Source organism: Canis aureus, chromosome 24 (genome assembly GCF_053574225.1).
Source record: "Canis aureus isolate CA01 chromosome 24, VMU_Caureus_v.1.0, whole genome shotgun sequence".
Taxonomy (NCBI): domain Eukaryota; kingdom Metazoa; phylum Chordata; class Mammalia; order Carnivora; family Canidae; genus Canis; species Canis aureus.
Window position 1 is genome coordinate 14,682,657 of NC_135634.1, and position 26,511 is coordinate 14,709,167.

Consider the following 26,511-nt stretch of genomic DNA (forward strand, 5'->3'; position numbering starts at 1 on the left):
GCACCACAGGGCCTTCAAAATGCACAGCATCAAGGCCACAGAGAAATCTGAATACTCTGACGATTGTGTTTACACACAACATCAAAAGGGGTGGCAGAGTTCATAGGGCTGGACTGAAGGTCAAGCATTAATCAGGACTTCATGCCCAATGGACATCTCTGTCAACAGGATAGGACAGCTGGTCAACCACACCTCTGACCTGTGCAATGGCATAATCCGAGTTATTGGTCGCCTGCATGCCTTCATTTCCACTGATTCCTACACCCACATGAGCTGTCTGGATCATCCCAACGTCATTGGCACCGTCTCCAATGGCAAGGGTGATGGCCTTTACCCGCTTCTTAACCACGTCCACTATCTCTGATTTCTGCAGAGGAGACACCCTGTAAGAGAAGAAAGAAATGATAACTCTATGCATCTTTCCAGAGGAAACAGCTGTAATCTACATTTAGATGCATTAAAAGGGCAGTTATTGGACAATTTCCAAATCCAATACATACATTTTATGCTCATGTGCAAAGAAGTTTTCAGAAAACAGTAGCTTGTGGCTTTCAAGTATTTGCCAACTTCACAGATGAAATACCCAAGTCAAAACTAACTTAAAACACAGCCTGTTTGTAATCGCTCTGCCCAGTGGGAACCATTCATGTAAACTCCTCAGGGGCATGTGTGCCCCACCACCCCCCTTAATGATAAAGGAGGGAAGCTGGTTACAGAGGTCTTAGGAAGTGTCTTCCAAATAAATCAAAAAATGAGCAGAGACCTTATCGTTGCTTTGCTGTACATCACACACAACCTAGGGCTGGCAAGGGAATTTTCTGTAAAATCTGCTTTCACAAAAGGGAAAGAAAATTGGCAGGGCTTGAGAAATACAGAAAGAGGACCAGAGGGAGAGAGAAGAAGAAAGCCTTCCCATTCTCCACAGAAATGGAGGCAGCGTCTGAAGGCAGCCAAGGCAGAAGGAATTAAGAATTGGGCCGGAGAGGGTCACAGGGACAGAAAGTCTACCCAAGCTCCACTGTGCAAAAGCACAGTCCAAAAGGGGAAGATAAGATTGCTTTTGCTGAAAAGGGGTTGTTTCTGCAAGGAATCAAAGAATGTGGGTTATTTTTCATAAGTCCTCCAGTCATCTGGAAAGAAGGCCCAATATATCTATGGGGTCTAAAGCACAGTAACATTAATTATTTCTTTTTAAAGATTTTATTTATTTATTTATGAGAGACACACAAAGAAAGGCAGAGACACAGGCAGAGGGAGAAGCAGGCTCCCTGCAGGGAACCCAATGCCGGACTGGATCCCAGGACCCCCTTGGCTCAAGGCAGATGCTCAACCACTGAGCCACCCAGGTGTCCTAGCAATGTTAATTAATTATAATGAAGTGTCTGCTTAGAGTGTAAGATGATAATACAATGACTTGAGAAAACTATTAGTACCTCAGGACTGATTTGTTTTAAATTCTGAACCAGTGAGCTGACAGTCACTTTGGGAAATTTATAGGTAAATTCTTTTTTTTTTTTTTTTTTTAAAGATTGTATTTATTTATTCATGAGAGGCACAGAGAGAGAGAGAGAGATAGAGACACAGGCAGAGGGAGAAGCAGGCTCCATTCAGGGAGCCCGACGTGGGACTCAATCCCTGGACTCCAGGATCACACCCTGGGCTGAAGGTAGGCGCTAAACCACTGAGCCACCCAGGGATCCCTATAGGTAAATTCTTGAAGAACTAAAACACACTCATGCACATACACATACACCACATGTGTGTACATGTGCACTCTCATAGTAAAAGGCCTGTCCAGGCTTCCCAGAGGTATACTGGCTGCACCCATATAGATACTGTACTTGTAAACTAGAAGAGAGACATTCAAAGACTCAGTACAACTATGACCTCTTATATGACCTCTGACCTTCAAAATACTGGTTTCCAACAAAAAAACTGAAAATTTACCTTAATTTTTACCTATTTAATTTTACCAACTTACAGACGTATCTGTTTGGTGAGATGGCAAACTGAATTTAAAGCACAGGTACCCTGGAAGCCTTTGCTCAAAGAAATAAAAATTAGCAAGTTAGAAAAACAGAATCTACAGGTTGAAAGGCCTTTACGATAGATGTTGAATGATCTATCTCTTTTTATCCTTTTCACAGTGATATTCAATAATGGAATTTACTGCCTCCTGGGGCAATTGCAACCACTAAAAATTATTATTATTACTTTTTTGTGGTTGATAGACTAAGCATACTTCTAAGTACTAATTCCGTCCTCTGGGTTAGGCTAGAACAAGTATAACTCTTCTTTTCAAACTCTTGGAAAGGCTGAAATAGAAAGATACCTAGGGGCACCTGGTGCGTCAGTTGGTTAAGCATCTGCCTTCAGCTCAGGTCATGATCTCAGGGTCCTGGGACAGAGTCCTGCATTGAGCTTTCTGCTCAGCAGGGAGTCTGTTTGTCTCTTTCTTTGCCCCTCCCCGCCACTTGTTCTCTTTCTCTCTCTTGCTCTCAAATAAATAAAGAAAATCTTAAAAAGAAAGGAAGGAAGGAAGAAAGACACTTACCACATCCTTCCTCTAAAAATTCAGTGTCTGCTAGCTAAATAGTCCCAGGTCTTTCACCCATGATTTAACAGGCATGCTTCAGAACTTACAAATAACTTCCAAGTATGATCTTCCAGACAGCTACAAGCAGAGCAGAATAGAACAGAATCCCCATCTCCCTGGAACAGATTACTACACCTATTGTAATGTATCCTAACATGAAATCACTGAAAGCTTTACTCTGTCCATCACTGACCTTCCAGGCACCTAAACATACACTGCTGTAGCTCTTCCTTCCACATTTGTACCAGGGCTACTTGTACCAGAGCCAAGGGCTGACCTTGACACTCTGCTCTCATTAAACTTCTGATTGGCAGACACAGCTCTCACAATTCTAATCTGCTACACAAATGTGATTTCCCATTTCATCTCTAAGCTCAACAGAAGCAGAGGCCAAATATGGTGTGGAGAAGACATAACTGAGCATGACCTTCTCCTGTTCCCTCTGCTATTTAAACAGAGGAAATAATTCTGAGTTCTTGTCTTTCCATGAATAAAACTGGAAAAATGAGAACCACCAATCTCATGAGATGGTTGATGTATTTATGTGAAATCATTGTTAACTTGCCAGTATGAGACACATGTTATCTCCTGCCCTACCTGCAAAACTTCGATTACTGGAAAAAAAATTTGGACACATTTGACAATTGCATACCATCTAACCCCTGCATCCCAGCAATCCAGTAAGTACCCTGGGGTGCTGCAAGGGGAAATTATTGATATTCAAGCAAAATACAGCAACATTTCTCAGCTAGGAGTACAACATATTAGCTCAAAGTAGCTCATAGTTTTAATGTTAAATCATGCTACATTTCTTTTTTTTTTTAAGATTTTATTATTTATTCATTAGAGACACAGAAAGACAGGCAGAGGCACAGGCAGACACAGGCAGGCTCCCCGCCGGGAGCATGATATGGGACTTGATTCCAGGACCCCAGGATCATGACCTGAGCCAAAGGCAGATGCTCAATCACTGAGCCACCCAGGTGCCCCTACATTCCTCTTTTTTTTTTTAAGATTTATTTATTTATTCATGATAGACATAGAGAGAGAGAGAGAGGCAGAGACACAGGAGGAGGAAGAAGCAGGCTCCATGCCGGGAGCCCGACGCGGGACTCGATCCCGGGACTCCAGGATTGCGCCCTGGGCCAAAGGCAGGCGCTAAACTGCTGAGCCACCCAGGGATTCCCCTACATTTCTTTTTTAAAAGAGATTTAATTAATTAATTTATTTGAGAAAGAGAGTGAGCAGAGGGAGGGGCAGAGAGAAAGAGAATCTCAAGCAGACTCCCTGCTGAACATGGAGCCTGGAAAAAGGGCTCGATCTCATGACCATGAGATCATGACCTGAGCTGAAACGAAGAGTCAGACGCTTAACTGATTGTGCCACCCAGGCACCCAACTACATTCCTTTTTATGACACATCTTTGTGACACTGAGTTTTCACGGCTGCTATGATAAAAAGCAAATAACTTGTGAAAAATCATCGTGGAATAGGAAATGAGGGATGCAGCATTCATGCTTACTCCAAGGTTTGAGAAGGTGTGCAAAGCTCAACAGGTGCACATACCATAGCACTGGCAAGTTATAATGGCTATTTAAGGATGAAAGAAAGTATTATTTCTTTCCAGCTACGTGCAGTATTGTTTCAAATGTCTGCTAAGTTGTTAGGACATAAATAATTCTTAAATTGTTTGACCTCCCCTTCCTAACAGAAACTATTCCATATTATTTCTTGGCCTGGGGGCTTTGCAAAGGAATTACTGAGACACTGGGGTACTGTGAATGCTGAGGATCTGGGAACCTCTGCGTTGATCACTTCTCTCCCTGGTTACATTGCTCAGTCTTCAGGTACAATCATTCATGTGCTGAAGTAGAACTTCACCACCATTTAATCTTGAACTCTTATTCTGCGTCCACTGACATATCACAGGGCATAGTAGACTGACACTTAAATAGCACTGGGTAGCCTGTGGCTGTGACTTCTTGAGATCCCACATGCCACCTCAGTAATTGAGGAAGCTGGTCTCTGTATCAGGTGGCCTGAGGTGATGTAGAGCAACAGGAGGTCTACAGGGCAAGAGGGGAGTCCACAGGACAGAAAGTTCAACCATGGGAACATGGTGCTATGGGAGGTTGGAAGAGCTGTGGTGGTAGAATGGAGAAGCTGCTGAACAAATCCATGGTTTTCTCTGAGGTTAAAGATGTTGCTATTTTGTCAAGGGGTTTAGCAATAAGCTAAACCAACAAGCAAGTAGCAAGTCAAATATGCTCAATACATCTACCACTCTGGGCTTTGAATTTCTGGCAAATCGAGTCATGGTTCTGATGGCTTGCTGCAGCAAAATCTCTGAAAGTCCAACAGCTGCCTTTTCCCAAAAAGCAAGACTAAAGAGAGAACCTGACTGGGGTATATAAACTGAGTCATATCCTAGCATTTTAGAAGCATGAAATTCTCATCAAGGATTTATTATGCCCTCGGCTGTGATGCCTTGAGAAAATATAATTCTAGCACACACGAGGGGTTCAAAAACAGATGTCCAACAGCTAATTTCTACAGAACTGAATAGGCATCATTACGCTTCAACCATACATAGTATTTTAGTATGCCAAGTTGCCATGAAGCACAAACCAGCTCTTTTTTAATCTTAATTTGTAACCTGGAATCACATGCCACACTTAAATATTCCCAGCATATAATACATTCACCCTATAAAATAAGAATTCCAGACCACATCTGAGTTAAGCTAGGCACTTGGGACAGTTCTATAACCTGTTTTAGTGCTTTATGAATAAAAACACAAAATCAAAGATCTCTAATCAACTGGAGAGATATTCTACCTACTTTTTTGGCTTACAATAGATTCTAACACAAAAAAATAAGTTTTCCTCTTGAGACTTGAAAAAATTCAGAGTCCTGGAGAATCTAATTTTATGGGATAAGTGTACCTGAAATTTTTTAAAGATTTACTTGTTTATTCGAGAGAGAAAGAAAGAGACACCAAGCATGGAGGATGGGGGAGCTGAGGGAAAGACAGAGAGAATCTTAAGTAGGCTCCACAATGAGAGCAGAGCACCACGTGGGGCTTGATCTCACAACCCCGAGATCATGACCTGAGCTGAAACCAAGAATTGGACACTTAACTGACTGAGCTACTCAGGAACCCCTGTGTTCCTGAAATTTTAAAACTTATTTTCTAAAATTATTTCAAATATAATGCTGAAGTAGGACCTTTGGTAACTACTCTTCTAGAATTAACGATCATGCATTAATTTATCTGATCTACAAAAGCCCTAGTCTCAGAATAAGTTTCTAAATTCTAATTTGCAATATCATGTGAGCAAACTTAAGTAAATCCCTTCCCGTCTCAGAGCTCTCATTTGTCAAAGAGGGGTAGACTTCTATTACTGATTTGTAGACTAAACTCAGTTCAGTCAAGGGAGTCATAAGAAACTCCACCCAGGGCTATCCAAGAGAACTTCAACTAGAGCCACAACACTTACTCATTAACCAGATTCACTAAATACTTCTACTAATTGGACTCTCAAACTTCTCTATTCCATATAGAAAGTCTTTATGACAGAAAAGGAAGTATGAAGACCATTCGCCTAAATCAGTAAGTCTCGAATTTTAAGTGAGCAGAGAACTTGTAAAAATATAGCTTCTGATTCAGAAGTGCACATTTAACAATGCTGCTTGCCTATGGACAACGCTGAAGTAGTCAACATTGACTTGGACAAGATCACAAGATCTCTCTTGTTCAAATGTTTTAATTAGCTAGGCTTACATTTATTATAGCACAAGGTACATGCAAAATTTTCATAAAGCGACATCAAACAATTAGCAGGAACACTGAATCTCATCCCCTTCTTTCAAGCTTTGTATATACAGATTATTTTTTGCTTTTAACTCCCATCTAGGAAGTACAAAATAAGGTTGGAATTTCACTTAAAATAATCTTCCAGGGGTGGCTGGGTGGCTCAGTTGGTTAAGTGTCTGCCTCCAGCTCAGGTCATGATCCCAGAGTCCTGGGATCCAGTGACAGGGTGGGCTCTCTGCTTAGCAGGGAGTCTGCTTCTCCCTCTCCCTCTGCCTGTTGCTCCCCCTGCTTGTGCACTGTACGTGTGTGTGTGTGTGTGTGTGTGTGTGTGTCTGCGTGTGTCAGATGAATACAATCCTTAAAAAAATAAAATAAGGGGCAGCCCCAGTGGTGCAGCGGTTTAGCACCGCCTTCAGTCCGGGGTGTGATCCTGGAGACCTGGGATCGAGTCCCATGTCGGGCTTCCAGCATGGAGCCTGCTTCTACCTCTGCCTGTGTCTCTGCCTCTCTCTCGCTCTCTCTGTGTCTCTCATGAATAAATAAAATCTTTTAAAAAATAAAAATAAAAATAAAATAAAATAAAATAAAATAAAAGTCTTCCAATCTAAGTGTTCCACATAAGAGGGTGAAAGTACTAACCAAAATATGGTCTACAGGATTTTGTAAGTTTATTTATTTATTTATATTTTTTATTTTTTTAATGATACAGAAACCAATACCTATGATTTAATTTATGAAAATTTCCATTTTCCCATTAACTTAAAGAAAGCATCCTTATGAAAGAGATTCTTTCATTAAAAAAATTAAAATATACTTTTTCATAGCAGTAAATAATCCTAGATGTTTCAAAGATTGCAACATCTTAAAAAATCTTAGTTTATAGATATATGAACACCTAATATAGAGGTATAAAATCTAAAAACAATTAAACTTCCTACATATTTGTTTAATAAGTGCTTCTGTAACTGACCAACACCTACTCCGACCCTATGTTCTTTCCTTAGACGCATTTAGTGCATTGATGCAGGGCCAGTTGTCCAGGCCTCCTGGATAGTTTGCCCTTCAGGAACATTCAATCCCTGTGCTCTGACCCAAAATATGTGACTCTCAAATTTAATCTCATGTCTCAGTCTCACTGAATCTTACCATAGGCCTTAGCTCCAAAAGCAGATCATGTTGGCAGCTTGGGACAGTCCCTAGAGCAGAGTGGCAGATGCGAGGTTGCAGGGGAGAGGGGGTGGCAGAAGGGTGTGTCTGGGCAAACCCAATAGGTAGCTGAGGCTAGCTAATCCACAGGCACAAAGAAGTGAAATTTAAACTCACTCACTCAGTGGTTCTCAAGTAGACTCAAGGGCTCCTTCATAAAAATGTACACATAGCAAGGAGCTATCTTATATGTGAAGAAGCCATAAAAGATAGTGTCTCAATGCCTCACAAAGATGTAACTGAAGATGTGGTTCAGGTTTTATTTTAAAAATTCAGTTCCTGACCAAGAGGCGGCCTCATTGGGTTGTGGCTGGAGCAGAACACCTTCTCAAAAACAGACTGAGTGCTTACTGAGAAAAAAATCACCCATGAGATAAATGGGTTTGAGAGGGTAGCACCATACACCTAGTTGCTAAATGAGCAACATATAGACTCTCAGGGATGAGCGTCTCTGGCTTTGGTTGCTTCAGCAGTGAAGGGTTCTATCCCACCCCAGCTTTTCCTACAAAATTTCAGATGTTGTGGAGGCTCTCCTGTGGAAGGATTTCTTTCCATCCTTGAAAAGTTTAAACCACATTTGTTGGTAATATAAAAGTTGAGGTTTCCTACAAAATGCTTCATGACTGATGTTACCATTCTTTCCACTACCTTATTAAAAAAAGCTGCCTCATAAAAGAGCAGACAGATGACAGACCATAAGCAGGAATATCATGGACACCAACGTTTCAGGAATTGATCCCAGAATTATTTAGCAGGTACATCTCTTTCAATAAACTCAATGTGTCCAGTGTGATGATTATACCCACTATGGGGGATGTGCTTGTTTCCCTCCCCATCTACATCCCCTCCTTTCCCAACTGGTTTAGCATGCTAAACCTAAATGCTAAACCAGTCAATTTATATGGCAAATGTTCAATAAATGGTGACTAACTCCCAAAGTCATGATTCTAAGACTAATTATATCTCTAATGATAATTAGGAAGAATAGGAAAAAATATAATTCTACTTAAAAATACATTAACTTTGGGACACCTGGGTGGCCCAGCAGTTGAGTGTCTGCTTTAGGCCCAGGACGTGATCCCGGGGACCTGGATGGAGTCCCGCACTGGGCTCCCTAAGGGGAGTCTGCTTCTCCCTCTGCCTCTCTCTCTCTCTCTGTCTTTCTCTCTCTCTGTGTCTCTCCTGAATAAATAAACAAAATCTTAAAAAAAAAATACATTAACTTTCATATAAACGGGAACAATGCTATTGGTGTGTAATTCTGAGAGATCTCTTCAGTTCACAGATGGAAACAATGAAAGCAATATAAAAACAATATGCGCCTCTGTGAGATCTAAAGTTATCATCCATGGAAAGGAGTTAGAAACAGCCCACTATTCCCGTGGTCTGGGGATGGACACTGCAAACTTCCTAACCAAATATGCCAGTGGTCTTGATTCTGTTTTCTAATATCCTTAAAAACATTATAGGCTTATTATAGGCTTTTTGTGACAGCTCTTAATGACATGTAGCAGGCAACAATCCTTGCTTCATATAGGGCTCTCTTGGGAAGGGCTACTACATAAGCCTGGACTTTTTTCCCCCTGCCTCTTTCGATCCTAATGCTTTGACTACAATAAGCCAACAACCCCTGAATATCGTCTTGCATAAGTACTTTGAGAGCTTAACACATACTGGCTTACCAAGTCTTTTCAAATGGACTCAGGGATGTCCAGCGATGCAAATCATCCAAACAAAGTCTTTATATTTAAGCACCTCACCACATATTTGCTTCTTGCACAGGCAACTCAGTCTAAAATTATCTTCTATCACAATCTTGAATACCTATATACCTTTGTACTATTAATAACTTTTCAACATAGTGCCTAGGAGAATAGGCATTTAACTCGCTGGCTGAGTAAAATGATGGACTTATATCTCATTATTGGTGATAGAAATCTGCATGAAATAACTATGAACTCTGATACGATCCAACCATCCTAGAGAAATACAGGCCAATATGCCACAAGATCTGCTGAGTAACTGAAGAGCCCAGATGTACTGAAGGTTGAATACATGTTGCTGGCACAATGTCACAAGTCTGACTGTGCCAGGTGAGGTGACAAATAGGTAGCTGTGTCATCATCTTGCTTTATATCTTGGTGGTGTAATTCCACAGTCATTTTAGAATTTAACATGTATATTTATTTGGGCATCTATTAAATTCAAATTGCAGAAAGCTTAAAATTTCCATAGCGTCCTAAAAGTATAAAGATTATTTTCAATATGGTATAAGAATTCACTTAAAAAAATACTAAGGTTAAATGTTTCCACACTCCAGAAGAGACCTCAACTTTCAGAAACAAGAGATGAGCTCTCCTTCACACTCTATCACAAAGGGGGAGGAAAAAGGAGGGGTAGCCAGACAGGCTGGGAGTGGGATAGAATGTGAGAGCTCCTTAAAAGTATGATTTATATAAAATTACCACTATACCAATATATTAACAATTACTAGTAATAATTTCCTTGTTGTTTAAAAGGTTTGCTTGACTCCTACAGTATTTAACAATACTATAATCTTAAGGGGTCACTAATTATCTGTGTTACACACACTCATACACACACAGATTGCACAAAATATGGTCTTGATTTTCCTATCTTTTAGTATCGAGCCTTGAAAAACAACCTTGCCAATGTCTTACTCAAAGTATTCCACACTTTCATGTTGGATGCATTACCCAGAGTTTAAATATGAATGATTTTATGATTAGATATTCTAGTCACCTGAAGTCACCTTTATATGGCCCCTAAATCTTGATTTCAAAATCTAGAAAACATCTCAACAAACAAGAATTTTCAAGGGGGTAAAACCCTAATGACGGATTTGAAGATGAGGCAATATATTTATCACTGATCTTAATTACTATTTGACTGCTGACTGCCTCCACTGTCCTGTGAGCATTCTCTTCTATCCAACCTAGGAGGTAGAGATCAACCATCATACTGTTGTGAGCTGTGAGGGAACTTGATATTCTTTATTCACTGAACAAAAACCTTATAACCTGATCCTGCCTGCGCTTTGGCCATAAATGCTGCCCGCGCAGCTGAGGCTTTCAGAGTGGCTCTCTGAGAAAGGGAGGACACCCTGTCTGCCCAAGATCAGTTTACTCCACAACTAGAAAGGGCTCACTTTGAAATAAGTATCCCCTGCTTGGGGGTTCAGAATTTATGCATCTGTACTTGTGTCCATGACAATTTTATTGCATGTCCAGGAAACAGAACAATTAAAGTGGCGCTCAGACAGGAGTCTAGCTTCTGAAAATCTAACATCTCCACTAAATGATATAGAATATATTAAGATCAGGGCAACCGCATTTGATGTAAAAATTTAATAGGTCGTATGTTGTGAATTACATACGGGTTTATATTCACTGAAGTCAACTGGCTATAGTCGGTTTCTTCCTGTACTAGGCTGAAAAGAAGGGCCCAGACTAGGAAGGCTGGGATTTAAATAAAAGATATTAGATCCTTCTGTTCCCAGGCTGAAACAGGGATTAGAATAACACATTTAAATACCTTAATGTTTTTAGCACAAAAAGCATTAATTCGATACTCTGCTTCCTTGAAATGCTTTATTAAAGCCCCCAACAACTCTCTCAGGAGTGTCTGCCTTCCTTGGAGTTAACATACATTTATTGTTCTCCACTGCAAATTTCACTAGTATTTCAAAACAGCGTGCCTGGCCTCTGCTGTGGGGATGGTGGGAATAGGAAATAGAACAAGATGAAACCTGAGAAGGCTTTGAGTTTTGACATTTCAGAGCAAGCTTATGGCTCCTTCAGGACCAAGCATCATGAGCTCATGCACCACTGAAAGTAAATGACGACCAAGATGCTTAATAGAATGATTTTAATTAGACCTGCCCTTCACCTGTCACAAAGGTCATCTGGTTACCAATCCAATAAATAAGCAAAATTGTAACTACCTGTACTCCAGAAAAAGTGGGGCAGCCTGTCTGCCTCTTGACTTTTACCCCAGGCCTAATCCAAGCAACCAAGAACCTTAAAAGCCACAGGGATGGCAGTGACAAACACCATGTGCCCCACTCTCTCAAACTGGAAAATCTGAGAGTGGAATTTGTTGAGTGGAAATGCAGAGAAGTTAGACAAAGCTCCTTCTTCTAAGAATCATATATTCCTACTCAAACCTAGAGCCTGTACTTAATAAGCTGCTAATTCTTGATCTCAAGAGCAGGAAATGAGAATGCTTTTCTGGGGGTACATTTGTCCAAACCCATAGAATATACACCAAGAGTGAACTCTAATATAAACTATGGACTCTGGGTGATAAGGATATGTCAATGTAGGTTCGCTGATTGTAACAAATGTACCACTGTACGGGGGGATGTTGATAGTGGGGGAAGCTCTGTGCATGTTGTAAAAATCTCTGTACCTTCCACTCAGTTTTGCTGTGAACCTAAAACTGTTCTAAAAAATAAAGTCTATTGGGGGTGGGGGAAGCATCAGCATTCTACCATTGCCACAGAAGAACACGCAAATGACTCCTACTGGTTCTATACATCAGCTATAGATGTATATATTTTCCAGAAGTCCTGGAAAGTGACAGAGAAATATCTACAGACATCAGGTGGATGGGATAGTGGGGCCTGGGTGAGGAAGGGGTGAGTATAGGCACAGTGACCAATCACATGAAGGTCTATGTTAGGAGAGAACACGAGCCCCAAGACACTCTACCCACAGGAGAAATTAATGATAACAGCTAAGTATAGGAGTAGTCAACTTAATCTATTGCAAGCTTAATTTGTAACTTGCTCTTCTAATTGATTAAGACTACCATAGTAACACTTCTTTGGATAAAGTCTGGTCTGAAATGTGGTTGGCTGTGTATTTCTGTCTCCATAATTAGGCTATTAGCTACCTGGCTTTAGGGATTTCTATTACTCATCTTTAAAACCTATAGCATCAAATATGGTAGGTAACAAACAAATGTCTGTTGAATTACCAATTTTTCAATGATTGTTTTGGACTTCAAACATAGCTCTCCTTGTCTTCCTTCTTAATTTTAATTGTTTGTATTTCATGTTCAAGAATATACTTATCATACTAAATGAATAATGATCATCTTTCAGTTTTGATCAAAGAAAAAGAAAGGTTAAAGTATTTGTTCATTACAATGCCTGTTCAGAGAAGCCCAAATCTCAACCTTCAAGTTCACCTGGTAGCTACACTTTTCAGAGTCAATTAGTACACTAACTACCACCTTTACCATGTTACCACCTCCTATAAGCAACAGCCACCACCTAAAAATCAAGTTTGCCGGGGATCCCTGGGTGGCGCAGAGGTTTGGCGCCTGCCTTTGGCCCAGGGCGCGATCCTGGAGACCCGGGATCGAATCCCACATCGGGCTCCCGGTGTATGGAGCCTGCTTCTCCCTCTGCCTGTGCCTCTGCCTCTCTCTCTCTCCCTCTCTCTCTATCATAAATAAAAAAAATAAAAATCAAGTTTGCCAATTATGTGGTTTGGTAGGTGGGGTCAGTGCTACTAACACCTGCCCCATTCACCTTGAATGGCACGCAGTGGTCAAGAGAGCAAGGTCACACTGCTGTCAGGGCAGAGAGCCCAATCCTGAGCTTGTAGAGGAGCTCAAGACCAGAGCTAGCTACACACATGCCTGCTTGGATTAGATCTACAATCAGAGGGGAGTTTAGAATGAAGAAAGTTCCAGCCAAGAAACCGGAGAAGTCAAGGGGACATTTCAGGAACACTTTTAGCAGGGGTTCCCAGCTTTATGCAGAAGGCATAAAAGTCTAGAAATGCAATGCAGAAGGTGAGAAATACTTAAATCTTGCAATTATACCCACACTCAAGTTGAGAATAGGAGTCATCAACAAACTGAGCCTCAACTAAGGGAATATGATAGGAAAGGCTAAAGCAGTGTCATAGCAGACAAAGTTAGGGTGAATATCCTCTTTTCCTTTTATTTCTCACACACGAATGCATAGTACATCATTAAATTGCATTGGTATATACTATAGAAAGAATCTAAAGTAGCGATACCCTTGGTGTCATAATTTTTTAAACAATATAACAAAATGACCTATCACCCACTTAGAGTAACCCAGTTTCCAAGGCAAAGTGACAAAGGCATGCCAGGCCTTCCTTTGGGCTCCAGGGACATACTGGTGATAAAAGTATGCACTGTGCCCAATAAAGCTTGCTTCCCGCCCCCCAATCATACAGCCCACACCCAGATTCTGTGGCCTGTGGTCCAAGGTGATACTAACCTACACGTGGGGAAAGCTTTTATGATCCTGTGGGTTGCTAAGAAAATTCTACCCTTCTTAAAATAATAGTTCTCATCTTCCCCTTCCCTGAGTTAGTTCTATTTCAGGTTTTCGGTGTGCTCCAAGTTTGAGCTGTGGAGAAGGGAGGACATAATTCAGGTGATGACCACTTGTGATCAGAGGAACAATGACCACGTGTGATCAGAGGGATGGTGGAGAATGCTCGAATTCCTCAAGTGAGAGGAACCCACAGATAGGGCAGAACTGGCATCCTTGCCTCTGCTCACCCTCCCTGGTTCTGTTTTCTCTCCTCTGTGACCAACAATGAAGATTTCTAATGTTTCTTAAGCTCTAAATATACTGCTTTTTCTTTTTTTAAATGGAATGCCTCACAAATTTATGTATCATCCTTATGCAGGGACCATGCTAATCTCTGTATTTTTCCAATTTTAGTCTATGTGCTGCCAAAGCAAGCATTAAAACGTATACTTTCTGGGATGCCTGGGGGGCTCAGCAGTTGAGTGTCTGCCTTTGGCTCAGGTCGTGATCCTGGGATCCAGAATCAAGTCCTGCATCGGCTCCCTGTGGAGAGGGAAACCCTCTGCCTGTGTTTCTCATGAATAAATAAATAAATCTTAAAAAAAAAAAAAAACCTATACTTTTAGGCTGAAAGCAAAAATATTTTCTTTTTTATTATTATTATTAATAAAAATAAAATAGTAAATATAATATATAATAAATATATAATAAATAATATATAAAATAAAATAATAAATATAATAAATAATAATAACAACAATAATAATAATAAAGGAGCAGCAGCAACAAGTGCTGATTTAACACACATTACCTATTCATCAGTAACCGAGGTAAGCACCCTTCATGCACTAGCTAATTTAATTCTCACTTTGAGAAATCAGTGGTGTCATCCTGACCAACTCAAGGGCAAGAAAACTAGGCTCAAAGAGGTTGACACAGTGTGCCCAAGGTCAAAGAACCCAACAAGTGGCCAAGACAGTGCCTAACCGCAGCTCTCTCACCCAGGGTCTCTCTGCTCAGCCACTCTGCTACTGTACAAACATCACTAGAGAAGCTCACAGAGTTCTGCTGAGGCACTGGGCCAGGCCAGGCTGGGGAACACAGCACAGGCAAGGGATCATCTACACCCAGCACTCAAGAGCCCCACAAAGTTACCTGAAGGATCAGGGGTTCTTGCTTTTAGCTTGAAGGTCTTGCCACTGCCACATGCCTCACATGATAGTCATGAAGACCAAATAAATGCTGAAGGTGAGGAAGCATTTTGAAAGATGGGGAAAAAAAAAAAAAACCCCATCTTAGCTTCTACCTGACTCTTGGCTAAATGCCAACCAGCCTTCATCACCTCTCCCATTGAGGACACCATCCAGGCTTCATGCCTGTGCTGGCTAGTAAGGTCCTCCCCTAAGTTACTGGCTTCAGAGTCTCCCAGGATTTCTGGATGGAGGTGGGATGAGAAACAGCAGAGAAGAACATTTTGGCTCATATGTCCCTATTTGAATTTACCACCAACTCCCTTAAAGTCCTGTATCAGATTGTTTTCACATATAATTTTACATAATTTCTTTATATCCAAAACTGTTAAATTGCATACTGATTCACACTAATATTCATACATACTGAATATGAATGTGTGTAAACAAAATGAGACTGTGAGTTCTTGCAGGGTAAGATTACGTCTTCAGTTTTTACTTGTCCATACATCCAACAAAGTGCTCAGTGCACAATGGCTACTGCTAAGTTTACCTCCACGGATCACATTGCAGAAATAATAGAAGCAGTTCTGCTAGATGCTGGGAGGGAAATGGAGCACACAGGGGCTTAGAGCAGCAAGCAAATGGGAACAGAGAACAATGGTCAACACATCATTCTCAGAAGCTTTGTCCCTAGGTAAAGTTGGGAGTTAAACTGGGGAAAGCCTACCTCTGAAGATGGAGTTGTAAAAATATTAGAGGGTTTTTTTGAATAATTAGAACTGTGTAATTAGCTTAGTCTGCCCTCATACCGTAAAATCATGTCAGCTGTTTATCAGAACATGTTACAAACACCACCACCACAAGCATGATCCCCCCTAAAACAGTACCAAACATGGAAGTATGATTCTCATTCATGGGCTAGAAACAGTTTTTCCTCTTCCTCTTGTCTCTCGAAGTGAAACAAAACAGAAAACAACCCAATAGGGATAAAATTAATAAAATGGAAGTCTATAATCCATTTTACTCTTCCCAAAGAAAAGGTATAGAAATTGATAGAAGACAAATTTCAAACAAGCCTACCCATGTAAAATAACACCAATGAATAAGTCAAAAACAGAACTAGCCCTTCCAACAGATGACCATTTTCAGTCAGCATCACATCACAGATGATCTGTTGTTATAGTAAAAAAATAAAATCTAAAAAGCACTTTATCTCTCAAATGATAATATTACAAAATAATTAAATTAAAATTTGAACTTGTTTATATTTCATCTGCACAAAATTTAAAGCTATGATTTCTCTGCCTACTTTTTGACATCAGCCAATTCTTTGAGACATTCACTTACCTAGGGCTTTATGTGAGCTCCAAACCTCTAGGTAAAGTTCTTTTAAAATTGTACATATTAATTTTTACTCAAAGAAAAGTATTTCTCAACATTATTGAAAAGATAGTTTTGGCTGATTTTTTGTTGTTGTTGTTGTTTTGGCTGATTTTTAAGAAGCTAGCTGTAAGCCCATTCAATCAGATTAGTAAAAGCTAAAAAAAAAAAAAAAAAAAAAAAATCACATAGAGTTTTTTCCATTTGAAATGTTTAAAGTTGAAACTTTCCTAAGAAGCAAATAGAAGGCCACTGCTCCCTGAAAAGATAATGGTCTGATGGGTCTGGGCAGTGAGCATGGCAATGAGCATGTTCTGTTTGACTTATTCTCTGATAATCTGAGCAGTAGTAAAGCGATAAGAGGTCAGGGCCAGTTAGTTTAATAAGCCACCAATACTCTTTGTCAGCTTTCTTTGTATATTCTGGAACTCTTTATTGGCAGGTAATGAAGTCCAGGTCATTAATAGAACAAAGAAAAATATATTAAATAATCCAGCCACATAGACTGCAGCATACTAGTTAACCAATATAAATGCATTGGCAATTAAATTAGATTTGTAACACTAGCCTAATGCTTTTTAGGTGCTACAGTGATAAACTGGAGGCTCTCAATCTTGATGGAGTCAAATGGTATCGGCAGTATGTCTAATGGTTCTTGGAGTAAGTCATATACACGTGATGCTGACTGCAAGGGAAGCAATTTCTTTTTTCAAGTCCTTGAGTGACTGAAGGAGAGAAAAGTATGCATGAAGGCTGGCTTAATACACTTTAATGGTAATTAAAAAATAGCCATTCCCTATTTCTTCTAGATGCTATGTTAACTAAGGAAACAGACTTTTCTTTAACTTTGAGAGCTAAGTGTTGATGCAGGTGGTTCTTTTCTGTTCTTTTCTCTTTTCTTTTCTTTTCTCTTCCTTCCTTTTCCCTTCCCTTCTCCTTCTCCTTCTCCTTCTCCTTCTCCTTCTCCTTCTCCTTCTCTTCTCACCCAGCTACCAAGCACAGTGGCAAAGGAGACCCTTCACACAGTCAGGGAGATGCTTCACTCCAGAATGTTACTGTGTGAGTCTTGCAGGGCTGCCGGTTCTTGTGACAGCATGTCTCTGAGACAGAAGCTGGGAAACATCATCACAGAGGCCATCCCTCCTCCACGCAGAGGATAATTTTTCCTCTGTGATCCCCCCACGAAGGTCAGCACACCACATTCGTTGATTTGCAACATACCCCAATGTTCACCTCAAGACCTGGCACATGGCTGGCACTCAGACAATATTTGTGGAAACTCTTTCCTCATTAGAATGAGTCTCCAAATTTATAGCTAACACAGTGCCCTAAAAGGCAGAGCACTGTATTCATTAAGGATAAGAGGAAGTGTCTGGCTCATATTCATATGAATCAGTACTGAGCTGGGTGGCTGAATAAGCTAAAAATGGTTTTCTACATGTGGATGGGTGGAGCCAAAGACAGTCAAGGGGCCATGCCCCTGGGTGTCATCACTCAGTCTGCAAGTCCCAATGTGCATCATCCACGTCTGTTTATGATGCCACTTCCCAGATTTACCTGCTTTGTTGCTCACACAGTGTTCTTACACATGCTGTGACTGGTACTGTGTGCTCCCATAAGAGCACTAAGACCTATTTATGCACCACTCCAACCAGCTGCACATTACATGAAGACAGCTGGAACCTAAGCAAGCAGCCAATGACACAGTGAAAGGTGGTGAGTCAGAAAAACAAAACAAAACAAAAACCATAGATATCTTTCTCTGAGCTAGTTCGAAGAGAATGGAAGGAGATGGTGGGTCAACCAGACAAAAGAGCATTCAGGAGAAAGGAACAGCTTGAACAGAGTTTGTCAAAAACTAAATATACCAAAAAACAAAACAAAACAACAACAACAACAAAAAACCAACAACAACTAAATACACCAAATATACACATCTTGATGTGTGAGTAAATGAGCACCCTAATCTACTATGCACATATATATGACTATATATAACTTCTGAATAGGCAATTTAACAGAGAGAATTTATGCTAAGAAAGTAAGCAGATCCGCAGATGAACTGCCAGACCTAAGGCAGCCCCAAGAGCACCATCCATAAGTACAATGCCTCTAAGAATGCCATAGATCTAAAATATGTCCCCATGGACCATGGACGCATATCCACTGTATACTGCTGAACGAAGACAGCAAGCTGAGAGATTGCACGTACAGTGGTGTCCATGTGGGACACGCACTAAATAGACGTGGGCATGCAGAGATAAAAGTGCAGGAGAAAATTATTCAAAGTAGTTTTCTCTGACAAGAACGGATTTAGAATTAGTCTTTCATTTTTATTCTGTTTCACATTGAAAATAGGTACTGCTATTATACCGAGAAAGCAAATAAATTCTTAAAAACAAAAGCTGATTAAATACCCTTTGAGACCTTACGTTGCTACTACATTACTCCACCAGACTGCCAATATAATCCCAAAAGGACTTCTATGGTTCTCCAGGGTAACTGTTTCAAAAAAGAAATTCTATATATATGAGGAGGAGCCCTTTTTACACATCAATAATTATTTTAAAAGTAAACTTAGATGTCACTGATCAGAAACGAAAGAGACAATATCACAGTTACCTTAAGTAATTCATTCTTTTCAGTAATGATCAGAACTGTCTTAATTTCCTTTTCATTATTAAAGAAAATCTGAAGAAATACCATGGGTTTGTTGGTCTCCACTCCTGTCCACACTGTAGCCTTGCCCTACTCATAAGGCCACTCTTCCTACTGCACTTTCTTGAATTCCTCAGGGTCCTCCCTTCAGGAACAAGCCTAAGCATAGTAGATACCATTCCAGAGGCTTCCTGATCACACTTTAGGAGGTTATGGGTATATGTCCATTATTTTTACCGTGGTGATGGTTTCATGGGTGTTTGCATTTGTCCAAACATCAAATTGTGTACATTAAGTATGTGCCATTTTAGAATATGCATCATACCTCAACAAAGCTGCTAAAAACACTTAATAGTAATGGACTCTGAGGGGAGCACTATGTCCATATCTAGAATTGTCTGTTTTCCTGTGTATGCCTAAACTTTATTTTCTGGTTTTCTGAGCCTCTTCCACATTTGGGCTGCAAAGTAAACTAATAATTCAAACACATAATTTCCCCTTTATTTCTCCAAACTCATTTCTTTAAAAAAGAGGTTTCCTGAGCACCCTGTGCCTAACGAGGCTCCTTTCCAGACTCTGCCTTTCTGACAATGCCCATGCCCCATCCCCTAACCATTCATGGTCCTACAGCCCTGCCTTTCCTCCTGACAAATCCTCCTCCAACTCTTTATCTCTCCCCTCCGCTAACTTCTACTCCATTTTGAAGACTGGCTTCAAAGTCACTTTCTTCTTGGGAGAGGTCTCTCCTAACCCCACCAACTAACTTAGCCAGTCTCCCCTATGTTCTGGAGCCCCCTGGTTAATCCTTTAAGCAGCACACTCACCTCATCATCCTTAAATGACCATTTATGTGTCAAGGGACTAATTCCTGGAAACCAAAGACTATCTTCTTGTGTATTCTTGGTGCCTAGTACAATGCACGGCACAAATAGTCCCAATGATAATAACAGTGTCAACATCTAATGGAAACAAAAACCCAACTACACTTTTCTGTTGATAAGAACTGCTCTTAGAACCTCTTAGTTGGCATTATAAGTTCATTGTCCTCTAATGACAAACAATGGTTCTCCTTCATGTATTTCAGATTTCAAACTTCATAGAAACTTTGGCATAGGACCAAACTGGCTTTCCCCATTTTGATTTCCATATTTCCATATATTGAGATGGAAATGCCTGTGGTGTGCATGTGCAGTAATGATGGTAGGGGTGGCTCTTTGCGAATGCTAAAAACATTATAATAAAGAGGAGAAAAAAACATTTTGAAAATGCTACAACCCAAACCAGCATAGCTGCTAATACAAACAGGCCCCTTCCCAAATGTAAGCGGGTCACAAGTAATGGCTCACCTCAAAGCAGCCGCAATGCGACTGTTTACTCTCCATTTGGGTCTTAAAAGCATTTTCGTTGATGAACAGGCCCTAAAGCAGAAACATCTAAACCCATGCTAATGCCCAGCAGAGCAGTAACTTCTTTTGATTAATTTACCAGTACTGAAAGCACAAGAAAGAGATCAAACCACGTTCTGTACTAAACAATTAAACAAGCAGACGATGCCTCCAGGATGGTGTATGTCACGATGAAAGCTCGTTGGGGTCGAATGAAAAAGCAACAAATATCTTACATTGATTAATGCTTATAGGATTTTTTCCCCTTAAATGTCATAACATTTCATTCAATGATCAAACTGAAGAGTTTATATAACATTTAAGACAGAAAAAAAGTTCCAAAAGCTTAAGAAAATTTAGTTGTGTAGTGAGGAGAAAAATCAGGTCAGTCCTTAAGAACCCTCAACACAGTTTGGTGGAACTCTGACCAGTCTGTTGAAAAATCTTCCACATGGAATATAGCACAGGGAAAAATCTTAACAACTCCTTTCATCGAAAAATACCTTCTCTGAGATTTGCTTAATTATTTAGCCCATTCACAATGTTCAATAATATCTATACAGACTGTTTTGAAAACAGAGTCAAAATATAATATGAATGTATCTTTACTTGATTTTTTTAACTGGAATTTAAAACTTGACTCTCAAATCAGAATGAACCACAAATATGTTAGTAGTTAACCTTCAGATTTTCTGAATCAGTTTTTTAAAAACCCAATGAATGTATTTGTAAGAAACTATTTTAGTTTGTAAAAAAAAAACAAAAAACTTAATTTATATATGCTTGTAGAAAAATAACTGAATCAACCCAGCTAAAAATGTCATCTTGCTGAAAAGTCACAATTTTCTAATTTTAGATCCCCAAGGAACATTTCTTAGGTAATTCAATATTATCTTAATGAATTTACTGGTGTGTTTGGGGCTATTCCCTACTACCCTTTCCTAATCTATAAAATGGGGATGATGGTGCATGCCTTGTAGGATTTTAAGACTAAATGGTGTAGTATATATAAAGGATAAATCTTTAAACACTGCCACCATGTTACCTCCCTCTCTAGTCTATGCTGGATTTTTTGCAGAGCATTCCCTCTGTGTAGAATGCAACCCTACGTGGTGAATTCCCCCTCCATGTTTGGGGCTCATCTCCTCTATTTTCATACTGATCTCCCTGTATCTTAAGGGCTCCTTCACAAGCAGCCTTAAGGGCAAATATTGTTCAGCAAAGGTTCTCTGGTATGTGGAAGACATTATGATACCCTTTACTACCTCTGCCAAAAAATGAAAATTGAATCCCTTCAATGTTTTTAAAACTTGTATGTGAAAACACCACAAAAATTGGGAAATACAAACCTGAGAGCCAACTCTTCTACTGACCTTCCCACAATTCTTTCCCTCTTATGAGGACAGATGAGCCCAAAGAACACAGACATATAGGTATATTTTCCTACTCACTCTGGCTCTAATAGGCTCTGATCCCTTATTACTGCTAATAGAGAGGATAAATGGGTTGTAGTTGAAGTGAGTATGTTTCGACTGATCCCCATTTCTGATCTCTTCTGTACATACAGAAACACAAAAATCACAATTCTAAGTCCTCTCAAAGATGGTAACACCTTCCCTTGTTAAAAAAAATACTTGAAAGACTCCTGGGTAGGATCAGAAAACACAAGGAAGGAGGGTCTCACTTTACAGGGGAAGTAAAGGACCATAGTGAAAGTGAACACGAGCCTCAGTGGGCTCTGGGATCCCCCAGCTGGAACCAGACATCCTATCTAGGAAGCTCTGGTCACAGGGGTATTTTGAAAGCACAGGCAGAAAAGCTGGAGATGATACCACAACATCAAAATGTAGAATTAAAAAATGCTTATGAATTGCTCCACAGTGATTTTGACTCTGGTTGTTAAAAAAAAAAAATGCTTTCACTCCGACCTGTTTATACAGCTCAGTGTTAAATGTACTTCTCTCTAAACACTCTTCAGCTGGAATATTCGGTCAGATTTTTAACTATTGAGGAAATGTTATGGAGGCATATATAACATCTGTCCAGGAGAGAGATCGTGCTGGTAAAGTTCCCTTTCAGTACCTGATCATCAGATCCCCAACAAATGAGCCGGGTACATTATCGCCTCAACCTGGGTTAATTTTTTTTTTCTGACTACAATGAAATTTCACAGATACTTGTGTTACTCTAGTATACAAAGTAACCTCAAATAGTTTCCTTAAAAAAGAGATCATTACATGTAAAAAAAGGGACCGTAAAAAGCCCTACTTCAAATTCGAATTCTTTTAAAAGCTTCATTACTTATTTCCCTGTGTGCTACCCCCTTCCCATTTCCCAGGTTAAATAACCAAGAAAGTTGCCCAAGCCCCATCATCCATTCTGCACTGTTTCTTTCAATATGTAAATTCCAACTGCCTGAATGCTCTGCACAAGCCCTTCTTGTTATCATTGGGGTTTTTGTTTGTTTTTAGGTTTTTAGTCTTGAGTGGGCTTTTACTATTAGCTCATTGAGAATGTTATTGAGCATGCCAATTTCAGCTGGAAAAATAAGGAATACAAATTCATTATCTGGATTTCAAAGTCTTTTCCAGAGTATTTGCAAGGGAGGATCCTTGTGGGTATGGAATGCCATTTTTATAAAGGTTCATAGGAGAAGGATGAGAAGTCACCCCCTAAAGTATCCAGAGTATGGTGAAGACAATATAGGGCACAAATGTAGGATTTAGTCAGCCATATATTTAGCATTCTGTCAAACCCAGGGAAATCTATTCTAACACTATTTCTCTTTTAATAAAATACCATTTTTGGCATGTGCACACACACACACACACACACAGACACACACGATAACCCTAGAAAACTAAACTAGAGGATGAAACGTAGGTGTGTATCTGCTTAAAAATCATCTTATTTTTAAAAAGCATAAATAATAAAGTTCTACTAGCATTAGCATAATCCTGACACTTATTTCATTCATGTGATATTAATTTCATTCCTTAAATATGACCACATTATGCTATTTTTGTATCGACTGTATCTTGGCTGAATTCATATTTACTCCTATATGTATACTCCCCAGAATATCCCTAGTCCCCAGGAAAATTCTACACTCAGTCACAGGGCAGATATGGAGTTCAGAGCAGAGATGGACTAAAGCAAATGAGATATTCTAAGTGCTCATGAGATAGTTCTGAAAATGATGCCATATCAAATGCCAACATCTTGTATCGGGTTTTTAGAACCGGAACAGAATATAAAGAAAGACAAGTTAATTGTACAGTTTACTTTAAATTCTAGGCTGGCTTCTCTGTCACCTGAGTATGACACTTCCCACTGACATCAATCAGCTTGCAGCATAAGGCACATGGCTTGTCATTCGCCTCAGGAAAACAAGTAGGGAAGTGAATTATGTACTATCAATACTCCCACCTAATACCTACAATTCCAAAGCCAAATCAGAGCAGGTGGGTCCCTTACTCTAGTGCTCTCCTACATATACTCCTCTCAATCATATAATACAACCAGAAATCATTATACTTTTCTCCAAAGTATAAGAACACTTCAGTATTTCCCTCTGGAGGAACTCACTTTTAGTTTTACGGCATGCCTTGTAAGAAGCGTGTTATTACAAATACTGTCTAGGACCAGTTGCTGTCACCACAGTGGCTTTTGAGATTTCTCCAAAGGTGTTAATTTCCCTTTCCTTCACCTAGGTTTACTGAGATATAATGGACATATAACACTGAGTAAGTTTAAGGGACACAACATGCTGATTCGGTACAGATAGATTGCAAAATAATTACCGCCAGTGTGTTAGCTAACAATTGTATGAGTCACATGATTGCTATTTTCTGTGGAGAGAATATTTAAGATCTACTCTCTCAGCAACCTCCAAGTACATAACACAGTATTGTTAACTCTAATGATCATGCTGTACATTAGATCCCTACAATTTATTCATCTTACAACTGCCAGTTTATACTCTCTGACCAACATCTCCTCTTTTCCCTACTTCTCAGCTGCTGGTTATCACCATTTTCATCTCTCTTTCTAGGAGTTCAACTTCCTTAGATTCAATATATAAGTGATATCATACAGTATTTGTCTTTCTCTGACTTCATGATTTCCCTTTGTGTTGTCCGCAGGACATGGGACCGTATTCTTCAAAAATACATCTAAGGTTCTTTCCTCTGAAAAATCAACGTAGCAAAGATAAGAACGCTCCAGTATTTCCCTCTGGAGGAACTCACTTTTAGTTTTACGGCATGTCTTGTAAGAAGCGTGTTATTACAAATACTGTCTGGGACCGGTTACTGTCACCACAGTGGCTTTTGAGTTTTCTAACCAAGGTCACATAATAAGGACACAGCTGAGCTGGATTCACATCTGGATTCTCAGTGTAATTATCAGCCTGCTATTATTTCCTAATTGTTAATATCACCGACGGAACTGAAATGATCTCATACTCTCAAAATATGAAACCATGTGTATAAAATGAAGCTCTGCCCGTTCTCCATCTTAGTCCTTTCAAAAGAACCAAGGAAAGTGCATTCTAAATGAAATGTCCCAAACCTCATTTGTATGTACAGCATGCATTTCCCACTAGCATCTCTGACCCCACAAACCTGCATATTTGGCTGATGCACACATGGAGCGGAGGCAGGAAAGAGCAAGCAGGAGGGCGAATGCAAGTATCACCATCTATTTTACTATGGGTAAAGACAGATGAGAATGAAAAAAAAAAATCTACCTCCAGCTTCAGGGCTAAATAACATCTACTGCCTTCATAGCACTTTATAAGCTGAGGAACCAGAAAGAATTGGGCAATTGCCCGAGAAAATTCATACTTGGGGTGAATGGACTGCAGTCTTTACCCACTCCCAGGATCAAGGCACATACTGGAGGATGGTGGTTTATAAAAATTACTAAACCAGAGCCATAATAGAAGATAATTAATGACTTTAAAAGTTTCTCCTATATTAAAAGATAACGTATACTTTTTCTTTCATAAGTAATAGATGTAGTCACAGGATTAACTTACATCCTACAACATTTCAAAAACTTCCCTCATAACCTGCAATATGCTTTCCAAGGACATTCCACCAACGAATAAATCAACTGTTAACTGATGGTGTACACGTTCCTCAAAGGACCTTCACCTCATTCATCAATATAGGTTTTCATAACTAATTAGCATTCTTGCTAAGGTTCAGAAAAACTCAGCAACAGGTGAAGTGGATGAAATTGATCAACTTGTTGAAAGCTTCAGAACAAATCACCGCAGAACTCTTTCAGTGGTGCTGCTTGACACCTCAAGACACATTTGTCTGATGTTTCTCTAAGCCTTTCCAGTCCCACATCTGCCAAAACCTGATGCAACTTCCACCATTACAAATGAAAAATGTGACTGGTAAATTCCATATGTAAAAGCAAAGCAATGTTCCCAGACTTTGTGGCCACCCACAATGGGAGCAAGTCCTGTTATCTCCTCTACATCGAGCTTATTCCCTGTGCTTCCTTCCTTTCCTGTGACCTGACCATCTACCACTCTGTTAGAATCCTATAAGAATTTCTCCTTTGTGACAGCATCTTCTTTTGTATTAATCTCCTAGGGCTACCACCACAAAATGCCATAAATTGGTTGGCTTAAAACAGGAAAATTTATTGTCTCACAGTTCTGGAGGCTAGAAGTCTTAGATCAAGGGCTTGGCAGGCTCCTTTTGAGGACTGTGAGGGAGAACCTGTTCCATGCTTCTCTCTCAGCTCCTGGTGGTTTGGTAGCAATCTTTGGCATTCCTTGGCTTGTGGAAACATTACCCCAACTTCTGCCTCCACCTTTACTGGAGTGTTTTTGCTGTGTATCTGGGTTCAAGCTTCCCCTTTATATAAGGGGAGTCCTACTGGATGAGAGACACAATTCAACCCATAATACCCCTAGAACTTCCACCTCTTCA

General features: G+C 39.9%; 1 protein-coding gene and 1 pseudogene across 15 annotated transcripts in view; both read right to left on the bottom strand.

Annotated features, from left to right (window-relative positions):
- LOC144295815 (phospholipid-transporting ATPase IB) overlaps nt 1-26,511 on the bottom strand; it is a 570,630-nt gene that overhangs the window by 226,033 nt on the left and 318,086 nt on the right. For all 15 annotated transcript variants that reach the window (XM_077868357.1, XM_077868362.1, XM_077868360.1 and 12 more), the window contains one exon: nt 200-383. In XM_077868357.1, the coding sequence (XP_077724483.1) occupies nt 200-383 (184 nt within the window). The remainder of the gene's footprint in view (nt 1-199; nt 384-26,511) is intronic.
- Nucleotides 14,276-14,375, bottom strand: LOC144296656 (U6 spliceosomal RNA; annotated as a pseudogene).